At 51.2% G+C, this 14196-nt stretch overlaps 1 protein-coding gene across 1 annotated transcript in view; it reads left to right on the forward strand.

Annotated features, from left to right (window-relative positions):
- The first annotated feature begins 6 nt into the window (after nt 1–6).
- PTH1R (parathyroid hormone 1 receptor) overlaps nt 7–14196 on the forward strand; it is a 125453-nt gene continuing 111263 nt past the window's right edge. Inside the window, exons 1-2 of the mRNA XM_083824073.1 lie at nt 7–604; nt 992–1381. Coding sequence (XP_083680199.1) covers nt 1307–1381 — 75 coding nt within the window. The 5' untranslated portion in view covers nt 7–604; nt 992–1306. The remainder of the gene's footprint in view (nt 605–991; nt 1382–14196) is intronic.

A 14196-nucleotide genomic window follows, 5' to 3' on the forward strand; every position in this document is an offset into this window, starting at 1 on the left:
TATTTTTTTTTTCCTCCTTCGCCAAGGAGTTTTATGAATGAGAGCGCCCGGCTGAGCTGGGAGTAACATCCCAGCCCTGAAACTCCAGAGCTGGTGAAATCCAGGGGGAAAGGGGGGGCTGAAGGAGGGAACAGCCCTGTCTCCCCCTCCCAGGTCCTCGGGGGGCTCCGTAGGGGCGGGCGGCTGCAGCCCCCCCATCCCAGTTCCCTCCGAGCACGGGACGAGAACCCGGTGCCCGAGCGGAAAAAAAAAAAAAAAAAGTAAAAAAAAAAAAAAAATCAGCAAATGTTTCTGAACGTTTTCTCGAAGTGAAAAGAGATCTTTATTATTATTATTATTATTTTGCCGCGGGGAAAAAAAAATCTAAAATAAACTGCTTAAAGAGGGGGGGATCTTTCAGCCCCGCGCTTTCATGCCGTGCTCAATCGGCTTTTTGAAACTGCAGATCCTTTGAGACAGAGAGGGAGAGAGAAGCGAAAAAATCCCTATTTGTAACTAAAACACCCTGCAACCTGGAAGGCTGGCAGAATAAACCTATTGTGGAGCTGAACCGCGCTGGGATATACAAGCAAAAATCCCCCAGAGTACCACTGTTGGCGAAAAGGTAATTGCTAAGTGAAAATATTTCCAAGTTTTCGCTTTTTTTAACTTTTGACTTTGCGATTTGTTTGCATGCCGAACAGAGCAGAAGAAAAAAAAAAAAAAAAGATCTTTTTTCTTTTTTTTTTTTTTTTTCCCAAACCCCTCTGAAACCTACAAGATAAAATTACTGGATCTAAAAATAAAGCCGTGGTTAAAAGCCTCCCCCACCCTCCCGATCTCCCACCCCTTCCACCCCTCTCTCGCCTTCTCCCTCCCTCCCTCCCTCTCCCTGCCTCTCTCTGTGTGTTTGCGTTTGACAAAGAAATTATTTGAACTTCCCACTGCCTCATAAAAAGGAAACAGAATAGCAGTTTTGACATATGGATGTGATTTTTCTGCTCTGAGACAGATGCACACGGAAAACAAACAGCACCAGGGGCTGCAGCTCTGAGTTGCTCCGCTTCACATGGGCTCCTCCGCTGCGTTCAGGGAGCTGCCCAGATCTCCAGCCATGAGAAAGCGAAGCAAAGGACCGGGCTTTCTTGTCATGTGCCTTTCTGGCTAAAACTGTGGAAACAAACAAACAATCAAACAAACACAAATTCTGGAGGGGGGGGGCGGGAGGGAAGGAGAAGGAGAAATCATCCGCAACCGGAGCGCTGGAAGACCTCTCGTCCTCCTACTTCCCCGAGCGAGCTTGGATGCTGGAAGGAGCCTCTTGGATATGGGATCATATCTGGTTTATCACAGCCTGGGTTTGATCCTCTGCTGCTCCGTGCTGAGTTCAGTCTACGCTCTGGTGAGTCCCTCGATCTTTTCCCTTCGCGTTCCGGACGAGCCTTTTGCTGCAGCAGGGCTTCAGGGCTTCAGAAGGGCTTCAGGGCTTCAGAAGGGATTCAGAAGGCAGAGCCCCAGCTCTTGGGGCCGGTGGCTCCTTGCGCTGGCAGACTGCGCGCAGCTGGGCTCAGTGGCTGCACCAGATGGAATTAAAATGTCTGTGCTTCCCGAGGAGTTTGAATCACTTTTAAACCCCTCCGGACAGCAACGCGTGCAGTTTGACAGGGCTCTGGGGAAAGCGTTTGCAGGGATAATTCAAAAGACACCTCCCAGGAAAGGGCAATTTTTCTTTTTCTCTCTCTCCCCCCCCCCCCCCCCCAAGAAAAATTAATTTTAATTTGGTTTTCTTAATCTGCAGATCTGCTTAATCTCAGCAAAACAGTGCCTTCCTCTCCAGGATTACTCCTGGAGAGGACCTCAGAGCACGGGGACTGCAGACAGTTTACACTCAGGAGCATGAAAGTAGTATTAACCCTTTGCTACCTGGCTCTGCTTTCACCTGTTCCTCCACACGCAGAGGCAGAAAACCTTGACAGAGGGAGGCAGAGGTGGCCAGCAGGGCTGCGGGCTGCCCAGACCGCCTTGATGGGGAACGGGATAAGGTCTGCAGACCCCCTTTGCAGCCCCGGGTGGTCACCAGGGTCCTTCTGCAGAAGCGAAGGCAGATGTCACCCAGAATGAGCCACCAGATATTAACTCTTTGCTGGGCACGCAGCTTTGACGTGCGTTTTGCTTGCTTTCTGCATCCCTGGCATCACCACCACCACTGCCGCCGTCCCTCAGTGCCTTCTGGTGCAGCAAGTGGCACGGTCACCACCTAAAGCGGTGTCTGCTTCCCCCAGGGGATGGAGATGTGCTGGGAAAGGAGTCGGCTGCCCCCGACCCCAGCTCCATCCAGGTCCCCTCTGCCCCTCCAGGGACTGTCACACTGGGCCCGTTCTCCTGGGTTTGGTAGGAACTACCTGGGACCTTGTGCAGGGCTGGCAGGGAGGGATTTCCCCCACGTTTCCAGCATCATGCTGGATGAAAAGACCTCACCAGTAAATGAAAAGAAAGAGCCCCTCAGAAACAACCGCTGTTGCAGTCCATCCCTGTCCTGGTCTACCTCTAAGCATAAATAAACCTTTCAAAGAGCAGAGAAAACTGGGGGATGCTGGGGGGAAGAAACTGTGGGTTCACTGAATTTCTAGTGAGAGTTGAGGTTTATCCCATGTTCTTAGCATCCCCGTGCCCACAGCCGGCTCCAGGGCTGCATCCTAACAGGCTCTGTAGGTCCTGTAACACCTGCTGCCCCCACCCCACAGCCCTGCTGCACCAAACTCCTGTTAGCATCCTTGTCTCTGTTGGTACCGGTTCTTGAAACAGCCAGATTGGAGCTGGGAAAACTTCAGTATCCAGAAAAGACAGGCAAGCTTTCACAGCCTACCACCAGTCCCATTCCCGCTTTGGTCCCTCTCCCAGTACATCCCAGTACCTCCAGAAGGTGCAGAGGACCAGAGAACCGCGTCTCAGCTGTCTCCTATCTCCCGTGTGTGCTTTATTTTTCACACCCCATCAGAACAGACCTGTTCAGATCCCAGGCTCTGTGCTTTGCTCATGGACGGAGCTGCTGAGAGCACCCCGTGCCCCAGCTCGGGGGGAGCCGGACCTGGGCATCAATCGGGAACGGCTCCACTAGAAACCCCATTAGGTTTAATTAGGCCCAGGCTGACATGCACCTTTCAGACACTTCCCTCGCTTTGCAAACCTGCCGCCGACAGACAAAAAAGTTGCTCAAGTGTTTGAAAAGTTGCCCTGGAAATCCAGGGGCTACGGAGATATCCTGCATCTGCACTTAGGCAGAGCAAGGCGGCCAGACCCATGTCATCCCACCGCACAACTGCTTGCGAGGCAGGGAACAACTTGCAAGGTGCCTAGAGCTTCATTTTTTAAATTTCTTTCCCAAACTAACTTGATTTTTAAATGAACTTTAAAAACACTCTATGGTATCGAGTGCGTGTTTCAGCCCAGTGACGTCTCAGTTGTTGCGCTGGAAGAAGGGCTGTATACACGCTTGATGTTTGCCTGGCAGGTCTGCGTGTTTTATGTGCTGCCACCAATAAAAGCCACCTAACGCATCTCTCCTACAAGCAGCAAGTGAAAAATCAGTGAGGATAGCCGCAGAAGGAGAGGGATGCAAGGGCTTAATTTAGAGACAGGCTCCCTGGCAGCTTTGGGCTGGGCTAAAAGCAGTACCAGGTCTTTGCTCCCATGGCAGAGCCAAGCAAAGTCCTGCTTGAGTCAGGAGGATCCCCCCAGACAGAGGCAGAAGCCACGCGGAGCTTCAGGGCACAGCTCAGCTGCCCGAGGCTGGAGGACCCGAGGCAGGAGAGCCGTGGCCCCGACTGCTGGGCTGCTCGCTGCTCGGTCGCTTCGCGTCCCCGTGTTGGCGAAGCGCAAATGGGTCACCATACCTCCTAAATCTGAAGCTATCACTCCCGCTGCTCCTTTTGTCAGCAGGCGAGGGTGGCAAGAAAAGCACCGTTTGTGGCAGGAGCGCTGGAGCAGGGGTGGGGAATGGTTTCTTTCATCGTCCGTGCCGGTACATCGCGGGGCAGGAGGCCGGCAGCTGAATCCCTGCCCGGCAGGGTGCAGGCTGCGTGTCCCCGCGTTAACTCTAAGGCATGGGGGGGGAAATCAGCACACGTTAAAGTGCTGCGGGAGTGGGTCCTCTCGGGGTTAGATGTGCCCCTCTCACCCACCTTTAGCTCTGTGATCTCCCTTTTGGGGAGAACCACTGATTGTGTACCAGTCGTGGTCCTCTGTGAGCCTGCAGCCACACCAAAACCATAGAGAGACCAGCGTCTGGTCCTGGGCTTTAATGGGGCAGCTGAGAGGTTCAGGGCAGCCGAGGGCTTCAGATGGCTGCTTTGGACCTCTGCTCTCCTCCAGATCCCCTGGAAATCTGGGGAAGTCTCCCTGCCTTTCCCTGGGAATATTCCCAATCGACACCTGCTTAAACAGCAGCGGGGATTAGTTTATCAACGCAGTGCTTTGCACCTCAAACCTTCGTGCTGAGAAAGGAAATTTGGGTTAATTCTTCTATTTTGTCGAAGGGCCAGGGAAGACAGATTAACCCGAGCCAGACAGCCCTGCAGATACGGGCTTGAAAAGATGAGGTGTGCAAAAGGAGCTTTAAAAGTGGGTCCGACATCGGCGGGGCGCGGGAGGAGTTAAGATGTGGGCACCGTGTTTTTATCAGAAAAGCGCTGCCAGAGCTGCTTGCAGGAAAGCCTCCCCACGTCCCACCTCCCAGCCCGTACCCTCATGGTTCGCTCTGCTGATCTGTTCAGTTTTCACTTGGTTTCGTCCTGTGCCAGTCTAAGCCGGGTTATCATTGGCGGAGATGTTCTGCAGAATAATTAAAAATAATAATAATCAAGGCACTGTCCTGCCCAGATCCCGCTGCAGGATTTGGGTTGGAATAACTCAGTTTTAGGATATGGGTAACAGCCTGAGCCAGCTGCAGAGATCTGTACGACCAGAGATAGTGGGTGCAGGTGGGGTGTGGAGTGGGGGCAGGAGGCAAGAAGCCTTGCCTTTCCGTGGTGCTGGGAGTGGGGCTGGGGGTGCTGAGCCTTCAGGGGCTGCGCTTGGCCGGCAGGATGGGCTCCAGCCCATCTGACCGCTGTAGTCGGCGGTTCCCCAGTCCTGGCCCCTCCGTCTGGGCAAAGCTGAAGCTTTCCTCTGGTTTTGCAGAGAAGCTGGAGTGCTCCCCTGGAAATTCAGGGGGTGTCAGACAGGGATGGGGAACCCTTTCTTGCAGGCATCACCCAAAACGGGGACAAGCTCAGCCAGGTCATCTTCAGGAGGGTCCCAGCCCCGATTCCCAAGGAAGCTGTGTGGCATTAATCTCCAGCAGGAGGGTCTGGTGTAAAGGAGAAAAACTCTCCTGGTTCGCACTGGTGACGCTCCTGTCACCAAGCAGCCGAGAACCCAGTGCTCAGGGGCAAAGCCGCTGGATTACGGAGGTGCTGATCGATGTTTGATTTATTCCTTGTTGTTCCTCTGATCAGAACCACCTCGCAATGGATCTGGAAAAGGGAAGGATTTGAAGTGGAATAGTTCATAGCTGGAAGGGAAAGATAATCTTATTCTGCCTCAGAATGCAGCCAATAATAAAAAAAATAATAAAAATAAAATAATCCTATATAGGGATCCTGCAAATCCCAACTAGCTGTCTAACTTGATTAAATAAAGGCAGCCTCCGAGTGCAAGGAAACAATGTCTGAAATGTTCTTTTCTCCACACATGCTTGGGAGCGTGCCCATCCCTGCCCTGCGTATTTATGAAAGATACAAATTTTGTTATTGTACTTTAGGATTAGCAGATATCCCTGGATTATAAAAGACTTGACTGCAAAATATAAAGCAAACAAGCCTCTGCGTTGGGGTAATGCAGGGGCTGTGATTTCATCCCATGCAAGCCAAAACTGTTCAGCTGCCCAGTGACGAGTCCGACCTGAGCAGGCTGGGCTTGGTGTGCGCGATTGCTGCTTGGAAAGCAACAGGGCAAGTACGTGCACAGAGGGTCAAGGCTGGAGGAAATGAAACCCGAGGTGCGCCTTTTAGGTCCAGGCAGTTGTTGTTTGGTTTCTGACCTCCTCGAAATAGCCCCGAAGCGGTGCTTAGGGATCAGCAGGATTATCCCGGCGAGGGCGGTGCGTCTGCAGTCCCAGTCAGAGGTACCCTGCTCCAGACAGCCCCGGCAGGGACAGCTGCTGCCCCCGCCACCACCGAGCAGTCCTTGTGCACCCAGGTCCCTGGGCAAAATGATGCTGAGATCGCTGCCACGACAGCACGAGCCATCCCATAGCTCTGCATCCATCAGCTCCTTTCTTGGCCGCACCGATGTAGGACTCAGTCTGGGTGCAAGGTGCAAGCTGAAGGCTTTTCCTCCGTGGGGATGTGCTTGGGAACGTGCTGCTCAGCCCCCGAGGAAAGGCAGCTGAAATCAGTCCCTGCTTTGCAGTTATTTGGGGCACAGACACGCACTCATCATGCTTTGGTTTCTCAGGAGTCAGACTAAAAGTGAAAAAAAAAAATATCTAACTCATATCCCGGCCAAAAATAAAAGTCGGGATCCTCCCCACTGGCCCATGAGCAGAGAATAGAAAGCAAAGGGTTTTCTGCTTGGAAAGAGGCTAAAGTCGTGATTTTTTTTTTTTTTATATATAGATTTTTAGGGTAAACTGACCAGTGAGTGGAATTGACCACGCTGAATGCCCTAAATCCCAGCTATAGGTTGCCAGCTTCCAACAGCATGGGGTGAGGTGGTAAAGCCCCTCTAGTGACATTGAAAGATAGAAGAGGTGACATCCTGCTCCCCGGGCCGGTGGCAGAGCTCGCGCTGGCTTCTGGCCCCAGCTGATCCCTGCAGTGGCTGCATTTTCCTCATGCCTAACAAAGAGGTGGAGGGAAGAGCAGATCCAGATCCTTCCCAGAAAGTGCTCCGTGTCATCCTCATCCTCATCCCACACCGCTGCAAGAGGGCGATGAAGCCCAGCACGTATTTGTGTGCCCACCAGCCTGCCCTGCTCTCTGGCCTTTTGGGCTCTCATCCCTCCCATCCCCTTTGCCCCTAGCTGAAACGAAGACCTCAACAGGATCAGCCTGCATTAAAGATAAGGTACTTTGCCCCAACACATTCCTCTGTCTCCCTCTGTACCCACGTGGATGTTTTAACATCATGTGAATCTCTCACCCGATAACACCTTGAGCTTCGGCTGGTCTTGCAGGAACCAGTGTCATCAAGGTGATCTTTGTGCTGCACCTTCCACAGGGCTGTCCCAGCAGTGAAAAAATCACTCCTGGAGCTGAAATACAGCCAGCAGAATACCTGACTGGGTCTGATCCTGAGCTCTCTTGTCATGTGTCATGGGAAAAAAAACACACAAATTCATTCGTGCTGTGCCTGGCTTGACACTAATACTGATATTTCCAATGGGGCCAGGCTGACCCTTGCCAGTGGGTAGAGGTGCTCTGTGTTTTATGGTTCTCTTTTCCCTACGGAGACCCAGCTTGGCTTGACTTCCAGAAACTTAATATTCAAGAATGGAAAATTTTGGATGGATGGCACCCTCTTATCAGGCCGTACTTTGATCCTTCCATTACATAAATCCCCCTGACAGCAGTCAGGCGATGGTTCAGTTGTTGAAATCTTCTGTAAGGCTGGCCTGTCTTTCTGCCTACACATATTTCCCTTTATCCAGCAAGGCAGAAAGCAGACTTCTCTGCCCCTTTTCCCTCTCACCCCTCCAGAGTCCCTGGCTCAAGGCATATCAGCAAGGCAGGGACTGTGCTATCGCTGGGCGAGAGCTAAATATTTCAAGTATTGTAGCTGGGGTGGGGTGAAGTCAAGGGAAGGAATTAATTTCTCCTCTCCTGCTGGGGCAGCCCTATATTTCTGAGGACAGGCAGGCTGGAGGGGACCCAGGGGACAGGGAGCAGGGAGGCGTTTGCCTGGTGCTGTGACACACACCAAGTAACCCAATAAATCTGCTCGGAAAGGTGCGGTCCCACCTACCTGCAACTCTACCTCCTTCTCCATGAGATGGTTGAACTGAGCTGGCACGAAAATTAAACCGGGATGGAAGAAAAAAGGAAATAAATGTAGGAGAAGGTTTGTTGCTGGGTCAGTGAATGGAGTCTGCACAGCAAAGGTTTGGATGAGCTCCTGGTACACACAAGGGAGAGGTCAGGGCACACAGGTGGGGAGCAGAAGGGAAAAGGGGGAGTAGAGGAGAGCAGCGATGTGAGCAGCTTCACCCTGACACCACGTGTGTAACCATCCTGCTCTGGTGCAGAGCCCATTGCATCCTCCATCTAGCAGACCCACAGTCCATCCCAGGGCTGCCACGAGCCCTGTTGTACCTGCTGCTCCTTGGCAATTCATGCACACCCAGCGAGGTGAGCCACGCTCAGTGTAGGCTCCATCCCACCTCTGTCCCCTACCAGACCGTTGAATCACGAGCACAGTTCTGGGCAGAGTTTTCACCTGAGCAGATGAGCTCTCCTCCAGGTAATGGTCCCAAGTGATGGCTCAGGGTAGCACAGGTCAGGGGGACCAGAAGTGACAACATTTTCTTTTTTTTGGGAAAAATGATTTTAGGCTCGGAGACATGAGGTGTGTTGTGCTGCTCAGCTTCGCGGGCAGAGGAGGTGGCCTGGTGCAGCACGGCCGCCCTGCCCTAGCCCACCTCCCTGACCCAGCCGACGTGCAGAACAAATGAGCCTTCAAAGTCCACAGCAGTTTGGTCTCTTCGAGGCTTTCCACCGTAACGACCTCGAGTATTAGCCGTCCATCAGATAAGGGCAGCTCATCGAGGGGAGACCTGGCCTCCTGAAGAACCCCCCGTAGATCGGTGTCTGGGTATAGGAGTTGCTGTCTCAGCACCTAGGGCAGGCTGGTTATCTCGCTTTTCACATGGCTGCCCTGCTGTTAATCAGGGTTCCTCGATGTTATCTTTACTTCAGCCTCCCTTCCCCTCTCTCCAGGCACTTCAGCGTATTTATTTGCTTGGTCTTGTCACATGGAGAGCAAGAAGCAGCCTCAGTCGTGTCTGTATCGGCAGTTTGAAAGTCACTGGGTGTCCTGAGAAAACCTTCACTGAACTTTGGCTTGGGACCTACATGTTGTTGTTTTTTTGCTTTGTTTTTATTTATTTATTTATTTATTTTCCTTTTCTGTATTTTTTAACAGGAAAGTGAATGGTTTGCAAAACTTAGCTTATGTTTGCCAAGGGCTAAGGTACAAAGGAGATGGCAGGGACCTAGCATCCTTGGACTTGTAGTGGAAGACAAATGATCAATTAACTGAGGTCCAGTGGGGTCTTTGGGGACGCTGTTTAGGACCGTTAGTAAGTCATTTAATCCTCATCTCATTGCCTTCTTCATTCACCTGCTTTATACACCTTGGGCACTCAAGGAAGCGCAGCACCCTGGGGCCCATCCTGCATGCTAAGCCAAGGAACGGTGGCAGTAGCAGAGGTGCAGGGGGACATTTCCTAATTCAGGTTAGGAAGAAGGTTTTCAGAAGCCGGGGACAACTTCGCCTTGCTCTGCCCAGGAATTCTGGGACTGATGGACCTGGGAGCATGGTTTGAACCCGTCCTTGTTCACCTTTTCCTATTCCATGCTTTTCCCCTTCCACATCTCCCCACCATGACTGCACGCTGCTCTGTCATTTCTGTCGCTGTCTTTGACCTCTTAAGAGGCAATGGAGGAAAGAAAACCAATTGTTTGACCAACCTAGCAGGCACACAGGACTGCTGATCCTGTGGATCAAAACACTTTAGGAAATGCCCAACCTCCTCCAGGAACAAATCACCAGTAGCCTTTTTGGTTTTCCAAAAGTGCAAATCAAATTTCAAAACTCGGTGGGCTGATTTCCAGGAACTTTGCGTGCTATTTCCATCTACCCCAATTTTATTGTCTAAACCTCTGCCGTATTTCAATGTTACCTTGACTTTCTTTTTGACTGCTGCATCCCAAACCACTTCTCCTCTCAGACACTGAGCAGTTGGAGTTAAAATAGCTTTGAGACAATGGCTATGGCGAGTGTTTGCAAGGAAATGACCTGTTTCTCCTGGCCGCACTCAACGAGTAAGATCAATAAAGCAACATTATGCAGCGTATCCATTTCATGGTTTGCAATCTCCCTCAGCTCAGTAAAATACAGGAAATTTCTTTTTAAAACGAAAGTGGGAGAGAGCTTGTAAGAGGCTGAACTGCTAAGAGGTGACCAATGCATACAACTTCAAAACCTTGTGTTGTTGGCTTGTCAAGAGCCATCAGCTTATGAGGGCTTTGTGCCTTTCAGAGTTTGCATCTCCAAGGCTTTCTCTGAGCCTGTGCTTTCTTCCAGTGCTCTTGAGGTTATGCTAAATGAATTGTTTGCTCAGAAATGACCTCTTCAGTAAGGAGATGAGACCAGGAGTTGCGACTTAGCTCTCCCATTTAATCTCTGTATGCTTTCAGGCATTTCTTGTTCTGTATATGCAGTAAAAGGACAGAGGATTTGTGGGGAGTGCGGGTAGAGTCTGTGCATTTGGAAATATGGTTTATTGTTATCGTTCTTCCCAGAGAAAAATAGAGAGAGAGAGATGGTTCTGTAAGCAAGAGGTAGAAAAGATTTCCCAGTCTAAATACCCATGCTCACCAAAACATAGCCTGTAGGTATTCAGAGGGTCTGATGCACTATATCTAATGCAGACATGGCTTGTTTTCACTTGTGCTAAATTATCAGGGCTGTGGGTGATGCAGAAGCATTTACCCAAGCTAGCCACTGGATGGAACAAAGCAGGATGCGGTTGGTTTCCTTTGCCTGGCTTTAGATGTCAGCGATGTGTACTCATACATCTCCGAGACACCCCACATCCTCAAGGACCCACTCAGCCACACAGCATCCCGCCTCAGAGCATCTGTGAGACTGCACCCCAAAGATGCTGGGTGGGCCAGGAGGTCTCATTTCCTCAGCTGGTGGAGACGTGGGGTCTGGTGCAAAACTGTTATGTGTGCACATACGTGCGAGTGGGTGTGGGGGTGCAACTGCATGGCTCTGACTCATGCTGCAGCTTTGTTAAGCAGTCTTGGAGCATGCCATCATATGATCCCACTGCAGAGCACCAGCTTCATCCCTAATTCATTTCCCACCATGCCTGGTGTTTCTCTGTCAGCCTTTCACCACCACAATGAAGTGTGTTTGTTGTTTTTTTGCTTCATTCCTGGGATCAGATTTTCTCTGCGATTTGCCTTAACCTCATCACAGAAACCACAAAGCTCAAGGGGCCAGAGCCTTCTGCTGGCATAAATCAGTGGTGTTCCTGTAGAGTGCCGAAGGACCAAGAGAGTCTCATCTGATGCCAATCAGTGTCGCTGCAGGGAAATAGGAAGGGAGCCAGAGGGTGAATCGGAGGAGCCCAGCCAGCACATGCTGGTACCTCCTGACCCTGGGTTGCCTCTGGACGGGAAGGGACAGGATCCTGCAAGCCGAGAGATCTGGGTCGGATGACAAGCCCCCACTTTCCACATGCTTCTCCAAACCATGCTAAGCCATGCTTCAGTAGCTTCTTTTGTGGCTGGCTGCCTTGTGCAATGAATGCCTTTTTGAAAGCGTTTAAACATGAGCAATTTGGGGGATATCTCGAAGGGAGGGAGCGTCATTTTTGTTTCTGGCTCTGGTGGCGGTAGGGAAGGATGATAGGCACGCTGGCAGGCTGGATTTATTTCAAACAACAGGATGGGGCTGAATTCAGTGGTTGATTTGGGTCATTTCTTAAAAGAAGCCAAATCGCGATGTCTGAATCTAGGAGATTTGAGCAAATTTGTCATCAGTGTTTCAAGCAGACTGTACAATAGATGATTGCTTTTTCTTCTCTCCTAACTCACTTTTAATACTGATTTTGTCCTAGCATTCCTTAGTGTCATTGACAGCCTCAGTGCGGTCAACAAATTGAACTTAAGGTGCCTTTTGTGTGTATTTTGTAGGGCTGTAAATGGGAAATTAGGCCATTCAAAGTCACAGCTAATGTGCACTCCTAATTTACTCTGTCATCAGCAAAAGATGACTCAGGTTTCTGCAGGAGCGGGGGAAGGGGAGAGTGCTTCAGCTGGTGAAAATGGAACAGCATCAATCCTCGCTTTTCCCCCTGATGAGGATCCGGCCCTGGTTCTGTGCCAACAAGTCTGCACGCAAAGAGGATCTCCATAGGGGTCGGTGCGGGCATGTGCTGGGCTGACCTGACTCAGCACTTCCCGGGGTGATAAGGACTCTCAGTTACCCAGATAAGCAGAATGATGGCTGAGCCAAGGGGTCAACTGACTGCCAGCCCACGAGCAGCGCTGGGTGGAGGAGAAGTGTGAGGTGAAGCAGCAGCAGACAGCCCAGCCCTCACACCCTGCCCAGGTGGATCCCCGCATCCTTTTGTTCAGCAGTTTTCCTGTTTCTGCTGACATGGAGGTGAATCAACACCCCTCCTGTGATTGCAACGCAGCCAAATTTGCATGATAGCACATCAGTGGAGTTGCTGGGTGAGAGCCCATAGGGTGTGCACAGAGACCTAGCAAACTTGGGCATCCAGCTCCTTTCCCAAACTAGTTCCTAGTTCCTATATACTCTGCTGGCAGTACCAGCCTTGTTATCAACACTACTGGTCCACCAAATGAACTCAGTACACGTTGTCTCACTGTTGTGACAGTAGCCTTTGCTTCTATTCTGGGTTTCCTTGCTCAGCACTTTCCCCTTTGCCATTTGGCAACACTGTTGTTCCTTACCCTACTGCTGACCCTAAGCCCCCAGCTGCCAAAATGGACATCTAAAATCAAATGGCAGAATAACTACATTAGGAAGTACTTCTTTAGGGTTCAGAGTTAACACCTTGTAGAGAACAGACAAGGCAAAGACATAGTTTGTGCCTCCAAAGGTATCAGGTCAAGAAGCCCATGTTTCCCAAGAAGCCCTCAGGACAATGCAAAGCAGGAGGAATTGGGAAGAGAGGGTTATCTGATCCACTAAAACCCCAGCATTAGCATCTCTTCTTCCAGCCACGGTGCTGCAGTGCTGGGAAGACACTGCTGCAGGGTTGGCAGCCACTGGAACAGGTCCCACACCTCCTGCAAATCACCTGGAAACCGATGGTGCCCAAGGAGGCAACGCTGACAACCCTGGCTACAAGAAGGATATTTTTAGTGGAGACAGGACATGAGATAACAGGAGATATGACCACTTTGCAGGAAGGTCCGGGGCTTTTGCTTAAAGCCTTGGGTTGATATTTGAACCCTGGAGAAGGGCAGCAGGCAGTGATATGTCCTGTCCCAGGGGCTGGCAATGCATTTGATAGGGCAAGAGGCTCTTTCTGAACCAGCCAAGGGAGAGGAGGCAGTGAGGACCAAGGCTGCTCCTCCAGCCCAGGGAAAAGGCCAGACAAGAGGGGATAGACAAGACTTTGGCACTTTTCAGAGAAATTCCCAGCTGATGGGGCTTTGCCTTCACTAGTAAGCAAAAATAAGCAGGCCAGGGCTGAAGTGCTGCCCTTCAGTCATCCGTGCTGTTTCACTGCCAGCATGCTCCCTGGCATATATATATATATATATAAATGTAATATATATATTACATTATATATATATATAACATATTTCAGGTGTGCCATGGTCTGTAAGAGGTGCTTTGGATGAGATCACGCTGCTTTGGGAAAATTATATAGTAGCCATATGGATATGAACATAGTCAAAGGGGACAGAGAACGGGACCCAGTGGGTTTATTTCCTCATGCAGGACTAGCTGATGAGTGTGGCCCCATGGGCAGCGGTCCCACGCTGCAGCAGGTCCCAATCCACGGGTGCACAGCTCAGTCCCTGCTACAGCCACATCCGAGGCATCCACAACCCTGAAACGGGCTTTGTTGGGACTGCAGCTGCCAGCTCCTGGAGCACGGGGATGCCTTTATCCCTGCAGGAAAATGCACAGACACCCCTTGCAACGCCCTCCAGGGTTTATTTGGCCTCAGGTCCACTTGCAGTGGGTTGCAGCCTGCGCTTCTCGCTCTGGGGACCAGTCCTCCTACCACCAAAGCTTTTCTCCCCACTGTTCTCCCCCCACACCTCCAAGACCATGGCTGCCCCTGGCTCCAGGTGAGCACCACCTCGAGCCTTCCAGCGTCCCTCCTCTGGGCTCCCTCCCCGTCCCAGCCGAAGGGGAGAGCAGAAGGAAGGGAGGATGCCGGAGCTGACCGGCTGGAGC

This window comes from Anser anser (genome assembly GCF_964211835.1).
Source record: "Anser anser genome assembly, chromosome: 2".
NCBI classification, from domain to species: Eukaryota; Metazoa; Chordata; class Aves; order Anseriformes; family Anatidae; genus Anser; species Anser anser.